Below are 13,322 nucleotides of genomic sequence, written 5' to 3' on the forward strand. Positions count from 1 at the left end.
AAATTGTTAATGAACACGGGTGCTTAGCTCCCCACTTCCTTGAAAGAATGTGGGGATTTTGGAGGCTGCATGTCCTTGGTCTCCTTTTTAAGCTTACCTGGAGCTGTTGGAGAAAGTGTAGCAGATTGTGTGTGCAGCTGTTTATCAAGTGATGAGTGATTATGAAGCTGACTTTACCATTTGCAAATCCACTCCAGCTATGCACCAGACGGTTAGTGCCTGTGAAACTGATATAATGACCTGAATATGGACAGCTGCTTGACTCACTTTGTTATTTATTTATTTAATTGCTTATATCGCGCCAGAATCGACCCATGAGGTATCTCTGCGCTTTGCTCGCATCAGTACTGAGGAAATGTTGACTCCGTGTGGTACCACAGGGTGGGTTATGCTTCCTGAAACAGAAGAGTTTTTAATGTTTTCCTGAAGCACAGATGATTATCATTGTGTCTCAGGTTGGATGGAAGCTTGTTCCAGATGGTAGGGCCTATAAAGGATAGAGCACGTCCACCTTGTCTGACTTTTTTTTATGGTGGGGATTTCCAGTAGACATTGGTTGCTGGAACGTAAAAGGCGTTCAGGTTTGTATATCTGAAGTTTTTGTGCCAGATATCTGGGGCCTTGCCCATAAAGGCATTTGTGCACTAAGCAGCAGATTTTAAATTTAACACGTTGTCGTATTGGCAACCAGTGGAGATGTCTTAGCAGGGGTTTGGACGGGGTTCTTGCAGGAGCATTTAGAATCAATCTGGCTGCCGTATTTTGGACTACCTGCAAACGATTAAGCGCCTCCTCATTTGCTGATATGAGGAGGCCGTTGCAGTAGTCCAAACGGCTTATCACCAGGGTTTGCACAAGAGTCTTCCTGTGGATGTCAGGCAGCAGAGGGAAGACTCGCCTTAACTAGCCAATTGTTCTAAAACAAGCTCCTGTGACGAAGTTAGCATGCTCCTTTAAACTCAAATTCTGATCAAGTTTCACCCCCAAGTTCTTAACAACTAGCTTTGGGCATGGGACAGGGCCTAGTTCTAAAGGCCACCAGTCGGGGGACCAGAGCATGCTGGCTTTCCCAAAAAGCATTACTTCGGTCTTCCCGACATTACACTGGAGGCAATTAGTAGCCATCCAGTTGGATACTGCTCTCATGCCCTCTGCAAAATTGTTCTTCACTTCAGGCGTAAGAGTTGAAAGGAAAAAGCAGCTGGGTGTCATCAGCGTATGACACTGGAGTGAACCCAAACCTTCTCACAATCTCTGCAAGGGGGGCCACATACACATTAAATAATGTGGGGCTTAGGCATAAGCCCTGTGGCACCCCCTTAGTGAGTACCCTCGAGATGGAACGATAGGGTCCCACACTGACAGATTGTGAGAGGCCGGAGAGAAAACTCTCCAACCAGGACAGTGCCAATCCTCCAATACCCACTCTCTGTAATCGGCCGAGAAGAATCTCATGAGACAGTTACATTTACAGATAAAGCAAGCGTGCTCAGCGGCTTTTTCAACTGATTGTTTCTGCCACCTGTCAACTGCCTCACATATTCATCATTACCGGAGTTCTGGCCCCTCTGGTTCAGGGAAAGCAAAAGATTCTGTAGTTAGAAGTCTTAATTCCATGTACTATAGTTGAAATACGCTGAACACTACACCAAAACTAAAAAAGGGTCTTAACAAAATAAATGTTTGCCACAAAGGTATAATCTAACCAGTAGAGCAAAAGAGCAATGCATCAAAAAGTCAAAGAAAGCAAATGCAGCTACTCAAGCTTGCCTAAAAGCAAAAATGTCGCTTGAGGGTAAAAGTGGCAAATAATGGCAAATAATGAGTCTTCAAATCCCATCAGAATCATTTAATTGCACTGTAAACATATGCCATCTTATGAAACAACGGCTTAGCAACCTGTAAAGATGTCAGTTGTTATTGGAAAAAGACTGCATTCCTCTGAGGCAAAGGAAGGGTAGAGAGAGCAAAGGCCTATAAAAGATGTCTATTAAAATGTCTAAATAATAGATTATCTATAAATAGTCCAAGTACAGGTTTCCCTTCCTCTTGTGAATGTATATTCAGGGTACAACAAAGAAACATCACCTCACAGCCCAGTTATTTCTAATATTATAATGAAAAAGTTATTTCTCATACTATAATGAAAACGCTCCCCGGAAGCAAGCAATTACGTATTATTTTTAAAGAAAATGCAGATGCTTTTGTCTTGCTTCCTAGACAGTGGTCTCGTATAGGGACAATCGCTTTGTATAATACCAAGTATTTTAATTGTAAGAACTCATTGCCGAATATCTGTTCTCCTTATACAGGTGCATATTTTACCCCACTCCAGTTCTATCAATTCAGAGTGCATATGTTACTTCAAATTCCATCTTAATCTACGAAGGATCCCTATTAATGACTGACCAGTTGTCTCACAGATACATCTGTATTGAAAAACTGTCAGTTACATATTTCAAATTCAGTTTTAGTAGTATTCTTGTATGTTGGCATCCAACATTGTTCCACGCCACATGTGACTTGCTGGGCCTGTATATGTGCCACCCATGCACTCTGATATCAGATCCTTTATTTCTGCTCCAACATACCTCTGATCCGGAGATACCATTGAGACTCCAATTTGTCTTAATTCTAAAGTGTGCAAGGAAAAATGTCACTTGTCAAGTCCATCTGTGGGGAATGACACAAACAAATGTCTGTGACTAACCCACATGTGGTTTGCCTATGGTGCCTGGTGTAGGGACACAACTCTATGTCCTGCATTTATTGCTCCTTGATGCGCCCCATGACAATTTTAGATGGGCAATCTAATCTCTTCTTGGCAAGTCACCTCATGAACACCTGCTGGGATTGGTCTTGATCTAAATGTAAGTCCTGGTCCTGCTCTCAGTGCCGTTCCTGTGACTGGTCATCTCGGAAGTCCAAAAAGAAACGTAAAAAGTCCCAACAGGATTCTGCCCCATCCTGGCAGTCTTGGTAGCCCAAGAAGCCAAAAGTGGCATCATCATGACTCCAATCAACCCGAAGAATTCCACATGGCTATGCTTTGTCTTATTGGAACATTACTGGAACATTACAGGCTCCCTCTGACATGCCTACAAGTCTCCAAGGAGCCGAGAGGCCTTCCCATCTGGGTTTCTGATGACAAATATGCCCTTGGTGGCTGTTAAAACCCCTAAATCCGCTCAGGGTTCCGGCCTTTTGTGGCCTAAAGTTGTGCATCAGGGTGCTGGGGCAGCCTGTGGATCCATGAATGTTGTTAATTATCCATTTGAGAATCTGCAGTGGCAACTTCTGTTGTAGAGAGGGGGTGAATGCTGAGCTTGTTAACTACAGAGCTGTCTCCATCTGTGTTTGAAGATACCAGAAAGCTCAACGGGTGGTGCATGAGACAATGGGAACAAAGTCTACCCCACAGCATATTGAAGAGGCTGTTTCTGTCCTAGCACCATGAAGATGCCACCACCAAGATCAGGAATGCGGTTTTGACACTGGTCAACGTTTAATGGCCAAGGGGTTGATGGTATGGCAAATAAACAATGAATGGCGCAGTGTGTGCATATATATCAACAAAATGGGGTGGCTGTTCCTGTAAAGAGAAAGGGATAGTACAATGTTGGAGTTTACTACTTTGAGGGAGGTCATACTTACTAGGAAGTATTGCCCTCACACACCCATATGGATGTCATGCTTCATCATCGGGCTTTTGCTCCTCGTGGGGCCGGCGCTGCAATTCACGATATGCCCTGTGAGAGGGCTCTTTAATGGAGATCTTATTTCAGACGTGATGATGCCTGCGGGTGTGCGGAGATAGTGGAGGATTGTGGTGAAATGTAAAAGTGTTGTAAAACTACTTTGAGTGTACCCAGGGATATGTTTATTCAAGGGTCCTTTTGTTAAAAACAATAAAGTGTAGATGGTCAGCGTGAAGTTATGGAAAGTAACTGTCTGATATGTGATGTATAAAAAACCTCATGTCTACATGTTTCACACCTTGTTGGTCCAGGAGGGATCCGTGGCGTTTCTTCAGGACCAAGAACATATAAATACCCTGCCCTTATTCAAGACGGGGTTTTGTATTGTGAGAATAGGGTTATATTTACCAAACTGTACTGCTGAAGCACAAGGTCAAAAGTACCCAAGTATTGCTCACCCTATTATTTTTCCATGTTCCAACCCTTTCATGTTTTCATATTCCAACCCCATCCACCGGACAGCGTGTGCCATAGGTCAAGGCAGAGGACTGTATAGATCATGCGGTTTGTTTCAAATGTCTTGAACGAGGAGGAATGAGGTGGACCTATCCCTCTCCCTACAGTGTGTGCACCATAGACTACAATTACCAATCAACACATTTGAATGAATTGTAGGGCTACTGCCACTGTGAGTTCCACGTTGCCAAACATACTAATATCAAAGAGGTTGTCGGCTTTGAACTATGTCTTTGCGAAAGAAGAGTAATGACAGGAGGAAGGAATTATTCAAGCCGTGTGGCTCACTGGTTAGAGGCGGCAGACCCGAGAGCAGAGGACGGCCCGGGAACAGGGTTCGATTCCCGGCGCGGCAGGTTTCTGGACCAGGGTCAGCGGACTCGATAATTCTCTCGCCTCGGTGCCCACTCTGACCCGCGATCACACTCGGCAACTCTGGGCATTAGCTTGCCTCATCTTCACTAACGGCCCCACCAGACCGCCGGGGATGCCTGGTCTCACCCTGGAGATACCCATTAAGGGACCATCTCTCAGGGAAGCCAAGAAGGGTTTCGCAGCGGTCGAAGCGCCTTGGGACCCTCCGGGTAAGTAGTGCGCTATATAAATGCCTATACATTTACATTTACACTCCATGTGCGAGTCATCAAAGGACAGAGTGAATCGTGATTATAGGTTGGAAGGTTAATATTATGGTGGCGTGAAGGCAGTATTGAAATCACATAAAGGGCTAGGAAGAGGACATGAACAGTAATGCTGAAAACTTTGAACTGGCAACCGGTGCAAAGTTTGAGGACTTATCAGCAGAACACTGGGCCTGAAAAAGATACAGGCCAAACTAGGACTACTAGGAGGTCACAAGGGTCAGAAGCCAGAATTTACAACAGTGTACAGTCAGAAGAATCCATAAAATGGAGATTAGAATGGAGGTACTGGACAATGCTTAGCATGGGTTACAAATGAGAATTTGGGGTTTCTTTCTTCGGTGAGTGAAACTACTTTAAGAGTTGAGTTGGTGATGGAAAAGATGACTAGTGACATGGTGGAGTAGCAGGGCCAGGATGATCAGGCTGTGATAATGGATGGCAACCAAAACATTTGAAGGAGATCATTAAGAGAAGTCTGGTGAAGATTGGACCCACACAAATGAGGGAATGCATGGTATTTGCAACCAGTCACAAGACCTGTGCCCTCCTCCCCTTTTGAGTTTGTGATATGCCAGGAATAATATTGGAGCTCATCTCCCCAGTGGCTAACCAATAGAGGAGCTTTCCATTCTTACCCTTGTACTTTTACACTCTTTTGGTGGAGGCTCTCCAGCATTGGCGGTGCATGTCGAACGCTAGCAGCCTTAGTGAAGCTCTGTCAATTTTGAGTTGACCATGTATCCCACAAGTTCGCGAGTAAGCCAATGTTTCTCCAGTTCTAGTGTTCTGGTACCTAATCTAGCGATATCCTTGCCTTTGAGCCTTTCTGCCTTCTGAATGTATGATATGGTGACAACCCACCCCAGCCCCATGATCGTGGCTTTGCCATCCGCCCAGAGCATACCCTAAGAGGTGACAGAGCCAGAGTTTGTCTCAAAGTATATTGCAAGGTCTGTTTCGATACATTCCCTGAACTGCTCACCAATGAGGCACCATGTTTTGAGCCGCCGTTTGGGGTGCCTGCCTGTCAAGGTGAAGGGTCACTGAAAACTGGTGTCTCAAGGTGAAGGGTCACTGGGGAATGTGCAGAAATACCTCTTGGGACTATGTGTGCAGCAGTTACGTAGGACAAGCCAGGAGCTTGTAGGAGCAACAAATCTATATGCAAGTGTGTCTTGGTCGATGCTGATGTGGGTGTATTCCCTTTCATTAGCATGCTAGGTTCTCCAAGCATCGCACAGGCTCATGGAATCCATCCAGGACCCAAGGCTTAGCGCCCGTGCAGTTGGTGTATCAACTGGGGACTAGCAGAATCCAGCTCGGGCGAGGTGTCTCATGTAAGGACCACGCCAATAATGGTGGTTCCACGAGGGAACACCATGGGGACCTCAGTGAGTGCATCCCCGCCCCCCCACCGAGTATCGGTCAGTTGGTGTAGTGGGGCATAAACACTCAGGATATTGCGTCGTTTTTTCTCTAGTGTGGCATCCACTGCCATGTAGTGGTTTGTACGTAGTGCCACCGCCTACCACCACTATATTAGGGTATCCATCACTCCTCATAGGTGACCAACCGGAAGTCTCTTTTGGAATGGGCTCATCTCTAGGGGGGTATCCCCACTCTTCCCTCTGACTCATCTGTCTCTGAGGATTCCGGGGAACCTTTGTGGTGTCCTTGGCCTCTCTGGAACCTCAACATTTTCTTGGTAGTGGACCTCAGGGGCCATAAAGTTGTTAAAGACTGCTGGACCCAGTCCCTCAAGGGCGGCAGATCATGCCGGCAGATTTCGCATTGTTCGACAGCCCACTCCCACGCATCATTGGATCTTTCTTAAAAAAAATGTTTGTTCAGGAGTTGAGGGCAAACTTCAGTTTCGCTGGGTGTATCCGCATGCACGGCAGGGACATTTCCAGCAGTTTCAGCTTGACTACGTCAAAGGATTTGTGAGTAGAGTTCGGGAATATCATCATTCAAGTCAAGTCAAAGTGAAGGGCGCCCTGGTTCTCTCAGGATAGCGTTGCAGTCTCTGTGGTTCAGTATACCAGCAATAATGGGTCTGGTGCGCGATGGGCCAAGGCTCTATGTGCTCACTCTATAGCAAACCATTGCAAGAGGGCGCCCTCCGGGAGCCACAACTTGAGCCACACTTCCAAAAATTGCTCCGGAGCTGTGGACTGAACCCCTCTGAAGGAATCCCACAAAGCACAGGTTGTCCTGCGGGACCGGTTTTCAGCATTCTTAGGTCTGATTTCAGGAATGTTTTTGGTAGTGTTCGACTTATCCACTGTCGTTTTGCGATCAGGTACTATTATGATCCCCAGTGTACCCTAATAAAGGCTTAGGTAGCTGTACAACCGTTTACAGATATTTGTCCTACCTTGCTCCACACACCAGCTCTGCCGCTGACCCTTTACCTAGTTAGGAGCCAAATATATGTTTTGTGATTTTTCCCGAAAACTAGCCTAATTTACTATGCATGTGGATTCTTAGTATCACACAGCAGGATTACCATCTTCTGTATAATAACTCAAAAGTAACCACCGTTGTCACTCTTGGACGACAGGCCCACAGTACCATGACACATCTAGGGTGAGCCCCTGAGGGGACCTTTCGGGTATATAAGCACCATATCTTCGAAGGGTAAAATAGAGAGGAGAGGAGTTGGCCTAACGGCTATGGCAGTCGACCTCTTATCTGGGGAACTGGGTTTGAGTCTCGGCAATGACGCTGAACATCCTGTGATTATGGGCAAATCACTTAAGCTCCCCTTGCGTAACAAAAATGAATGTGTCCTCATGTAATGCAACTGGTACTATGTAAAGCGCTCTGATTCCCGATTCGGGTCAAGTTTGCACTAAATAAGACTATGTAAAGTAAAAAAAAATAAAAAGAGGAGAAGCTTCCATGCTGACATGAGATGCAGCACGTAGACACTCCAGCACGCAGTGGTCTAACATCCCTTGCGGGGTGTCCAACTCTAGACCAAGACGGGGTCCTTCATTCTCTCCCATCAGATAAAGGGGTTGGCTCTTTCCTAGAGGGATTCTTGGCTTTACACCTACATACATGCTAGGTACACTTAGCTAGGGTTTGCATATTAGGAATACGCATGATTACTGCCATGTATCTATATGCCTGCATATATTCACTGTTTTAGAACCATGGTAGAGTTCTACTTTTTATTTACTCTGTTGCTGCTTGTGAACGTATATATCGGTTTCTGTCTAATGGTAGATGCAGCACACGTATTTTGTACTAGATTGACACCCGTTCAATATATGCTTATTGAAAACATCCCCACCATTTATTCTGTGCATTTCTCGGAGACTGAGTATGAGTGACTGAATGAAAAGTACTGTACTGTTGCCATGAGGGGTTCAGGGTTTTCATGTTCGATAGATGCCATAAACTATTCAGTTCTTGGTAAGGTTGGAGGGTTTATAGTGGCACTGTTCGCTAGCTGGTCTACAGGCTAACTTTTACTTGGGGGTGTCTGGAATCAGTCTGGACACCAATTCCTTAGTTTATGCTGTGTAAACGTGCAGATCCTATATATATTTATAGGAACTACACAACAACTTTTTCTACTTGAGAGATTTTTCCCTCGGCTTCCTTTACTATGCTTACGACACACTTATGATTATGCTGGAGGAGGGCCACATCTAACCCACCTCCCTGACCTTCGCCTACACCCCCTCTCTTGAAGTCTGGATGGTCTACATGATGATTGTCACTTCTGTGGCTTCCAACCTGGGCTCTCCTATTGCCTCACCAGGCTGCTTCGGGTGATCTTCAGCGGATGTAGTGTGCTTGTTAATGTGTGGCTGCGCATGAGTGTGCCTCCTTATCTTTCACCATGCTGTTGAGCGGACTGGGGCCTGTTGTAGCAGAGGGCTGGACACTGAACAGTGTAAAGCCATGACTAGACCTGCTCAGAGGTCTGGTAGTCCCCTAAGCAAAGACCAGTTGGTCCGCCTGCTCAGCTGGCCTTACTGTTGATACTTTACATTGGCCGCCTCCAGAGGCTTCTCTCGCTGCCTGCCCACAGTGGCGTTCGGCCAGGACTCCATCCCGGATAAATGAGTAGTAGATTTCCTCCGCAAGCCACCACCCCAAGACGTTTCGCACCCCTCTTCACCGCTATGGAGCGATGCTCAGGAATGATGACTGGTGGTTGGCTCCTTTGTCAGAGGCTCACTCTTGGAAGATTGGGCGCCGGTGTAGTTCTGAGGCGTCAGGACAGTTCGTTCAGTAGGACAGACCTGTCCTGCTTACCCCACCGGCCATGGAGGGGAAGCAAGGGCTGCTAGGGCTGTCTCACTAACCATCCTCCGCTGTCAGTCTGTTCGCTGGGTTGGGGGGTGGGGGTCTTGGAGCCCCCTCAGGATCTCTCCCCAGTGGGTCCACACAAGCCCCAAGAAGACTATGGCTGGGCCGCCACAGTGGTTGAGAAAACACACAGGAACCACACAGCTACTGAGGAGCTCTCAGGTGCAGGACAGGAGACTTCTGGGCTGAATCTGTGGCATCCACACAGAACCAGGTGCTTCCCCAGTGCACCGTGCCGATTCTTTCATAGAGAGACCGCTATATTGGTTGCTCCGACCTCAAGAACATTGGTCAGGCACTGGGGGCCAAAGCAGACAGGCAGCAGCCGAGTATGGTGAGTAAGGGCAGCAGCCGAGTATGGTGAGTAAGGGCAGCAGCTCAGTATGGTGAGTAAGGGCGACGGGAGTTCGAGTGGTGAAGGAGGTCCGGAGCATTTTTAAAACCCGTCCTCTATCCTGGCCTCCGTGGCCACGGCCCCAGAAAATATTACATCTTATGGTGCGTAGGGTCTTACAAAGTGAGAAGGTTGAAATTGGTTGTTAGCGCACTTAGTGTGGTACACATTGCTGCTTGTATGGAGTCAGCGTTAATAAAAGTTTGAATGAAGCATAAAAAGTGCATTGCTGTACCTGGGCCCAAGGACAACATTCTGCATAAAAGGCAGTGCCTAACAACGTTTTCTATTTTAATGATTCCAAGTTTCTGCTCGATGCAATGCACCATCAGTTGCCTCAGGTCTGTACCTGGAGTGCTTTTATTTTATCTTAATACCCCTAAAAAGGTCTCAAAAAGAAGGAAGTTGAAATTTAGTGGGTAAAGAAAATGCGCTATCAGCATAATTATGGGGCAGACTGCACCTATTTGAATATTGCTTCTTATTTGCTAATATTTTAGTGTGATCACTTCAAATTAACAAATAACGTCCAGTGCCAAAAAACAGTGAAGCCTGGCGGCCTTAGAGAAAAAGGTGGTTTCACATTCCAAACTAATATAAACATGCACAAAAATCCCCCTAGAGAAAAATTGTAATAAGACTCAACAGAGCAGTATCCATTCATTGGATAGCAACACTTCCCACAAAAGGAATCTCTTGGTGAAATCAAATGCATAGAGGCGCTGTTCTCAACTTATTTTGCAATAAGTAGAAATATAGTGGAGCATTGTTTTGCTATACCTGTCCCTAATCTAACACCTGCTTGGACTGCTGAGAGGATGCTTTTAATGTTCACCCACTGATTACTTTGATTTAAAAGTAGATTAGTAAATTTTTTGATGTAAGCATAATCCTTCAAAAAAGGAAAATGTTTAATGCTCATTTTAAATTTGGAGAGATGTTGGTGTTGTACTTGGAAGCAGAATTTAATGAATACATAAAATGTGGTAAACAGCTGTCATTGCCCACAGGCCTAGACAAGTATACTTAATTAATATTCTGAATTGTTGGGAATTTACGCTTTCTGTAGGATCACCCCCAACTTTTTTGTTTGGCCTTTCACATGAACCCTGTTTTTGCTGGGTGTAGAACTCTGTGAACTTTACACCTACTAACCAGCAAAATAGTGCTTGTGCATCTCCTTTCAACATGGTAAAATTGGAATACTCTGGATTGGCTTATTTAACTTAACTACAAGTCCCTAGTATTGTACCTGCAGTGTATCTAGGGCCTGAAAGTTAAATGTTGCCAGTGGGCAGCAGCTCTCGTGCCAACCACCACAGTGAAGGAGTAAAACATGTTTCCAGGTCTACCACAGTAGGCTGGCTCTGGAGTTTTAATCGGCCAATTTGACCTGTCAAAATAAACCCCTTTGACAGGCCTAAGCAGTCCTTTTGAATATTAATAAGTTAACCCTAACGGTAGGCCCTATTGCCCATAGGGTAGGTTGTATGGTGTGTATATATAAAAGTAGGATATATACGAAGTTTGATATTCCATATGTCCTTACAGTGAAAAGACAAACTATTTTTTCACAGTAGCAGGGCTGACTGCTTCCATAGGGAAATATTGGATTACATTATAACACCCTATGATGCCAATTTCAGACTGGTGACCACTAGAAAAATAGTTTCGGGATTTGTTTTAACAGTTAACCAAAATCCAATGTAATGGTAAAGTTGAATTTTGTCTAACTATTACAGAAAAGGTGCTTTCTGACAGTTACCTTCTGCCTGCCTATAGCCCCTAGAGGCCTTTCTGTAAGCATTCATCTGTCACCTGGCAGCTTGATGGCTATCCTTTAGTGAGGTGTGAACTGCTCTCAGGACAGGGACATTGGACCATCCGTGTGCAGGGGTGTTGTGTCCCCAGCCCCCCACCCCCCTCGTCCCCCCCTGCCTTGACAGGATGGCTTGTAGACTGTGACCCAAGCCCTTTGAGCTACTTCAAGGGGGTCTCCCGGCCACATGCAGATGGAGCTCACACCTGGCCTTGTCTCCGTTTTTGTCATTCTAGTCAGCCAGGCACCAATCCCAGTAGGAAGGAGAGCTGCCTCTGAACTGGTTTAGAGTGACCGCCGCGGTGAGGCTGCAAGCATTCTCTCTGACAATAGTGTTAAATCCTGCATGTATGTCACATCCTACTTGACAGATCTTCTAGAATTTTGCATCTAACATTTAGGGCACACTTCAAAGGAGGAAAAATGAATGCTAAAACGCTGTGTGTATCCACTGACAGATTGCTGAAAGCTGAGCTTAGATTTTACCAGGTATCTGTCTTAGAGGCATAAGTATTAACAAGCCCTTATGCGATTCCTTAATAGCGATATTTAGCGAATTGCTGTTAAGGAATCGCAAAATGCTATGTATGTGGGAAATGCAATAATAATTTTGATTCCTTCATTATTCCTTAATTGCGAATTGCGATTCGCAATTAAGGAATACCTTCCCATTCATTCCTATGGGCATAGAGACCCATAGGAATGAATGGTAAGAAATTCTCTATTTGCGATTACCAATTAGAGAATCGCAAATTGTGAATGCAATTTCAAGGTTGCAAGGGTGTCATAAGCACGCCTTGATACACCCCTGAAATGAGCATGTGTGCCACATGGCACTTTGAAAAAAGTAAAAAAGTGCTTTTTTCAAAGAATTCGCAAATTACCACCAACAGTCAGTTGGTGGTAATTTACGATTTCTTATACCAAATTTGCACAACTCGGGTGCTTTCTACATGGTATTTAAGGAATCGCAATTTGCTATAAAAATGGATGTGTTATAGAACATTGTTTAGTAATGCATATTATGTTAAATATTGAAATGGCATTAATATTTGAGAAAAAAAAACTCCTTATGAAAAGCATGATTTTGCAACTTTGACTGTAGCTCTGTTATTTTTTTATTCAACAGAAAATTGAAACTCTCAAGGAGACAACATGTGTAAGTTTCTTTAAATCATGTATTTGTTGGAACATGTTAGATGTATCTGAAAAAATATGTTGCACTTCATACCTTCATACGCCATTACCTTTCATCACCAATTTTCATTCCTAGCATTGCTCTTTGCTCCACATCACTTGTTACTGTGTGGTTGAACAACACACTACCATAGTATGTCTGCTCTAGAAGGAACTGGGGCCAGGGAGACTATTCACACTGGAGAGGAAGTGGTTACATAACGGTACAGATCCCAATTAGCTAGCACAGTAGGACATATTGTTATGGTCTGGATAAAGGGCTTCTGGTCCTTTATTCTTATGCAGTTTCCTCTCCTCTACGTCTTGCTTGCTTGGCTATGACTCTTCTCTTACTCTTTGCTCACCCAAACTACCTCTTCAGCTCCAAAACCTCTAGTCTTTATTCTCAGCCCCCTCCTCCCCAGCTCTCATGTACTTATTTCTCTCTTGCATCCCTCTTTAACTTTCTCTCTCTGCTTGGTCTACCCTTCCTCCTATGATGCCTCTGTTATTCTGCTCCTTAACCTTTGCACTCTCACCTTTCCCTCCTTTTTCATTTCATATTTCTCTCCTACAACTCTCTCCTCTTCCTCTCACCTTCTACTGCCTCTGCTTCCTATCACCACATTCTCTCATTCAGTTAAAAAGAGAATTAAACCATGATAACTCTTAGTTTAATTCTCTTTTTAACATTTTATGATTATTTATTGTTTTATTGTCTGTGCTGCTGTAGTTTTATATGCATT

At 44.8% G+C, this 13,322-nt stretch overlaps 1 protein-coding gene across 8 annotated transcripts in view; it reads left to right on the top strand.

Moving 5' to 3' along the window:
- Positions 1-13,322, top strand: part of OSBPL9 (oxysterol binding protein like 9) — a 1,205,712-nt gene that overhangs the window by 458,025 nt on the left and 734,365 nt on the right. For all 8 annotated transcript variants that reach the window (XM_086952425.1, XM_086952427.1, XM_086952426.1 and 5 more), the window contains one exon: positions 12,530-12,559. In XM_086952425.1, coding sequence (XP_086808551.1) covers positions 12,530-12,559 — 30 coding nt within the window. The remainder of the gene's footprint in view (positions 1-12,529; positions 12,560-13,322) is intronic.

This window comes from Lissotriton vulgaris, chromosome 1_1 (genome assembly GCF_964263255.1).
Source record: "Lissotriton vulgaris chromosome 1_1, aLisVul1.2, whole genome shotgun sequence".
NCBI classification, from domain to species: Eukaryota; Metazoa; Chordata; class Amphibia; order Caudata; family Salamandridae; genus Lissotriton; species Lissotriton vulgaris.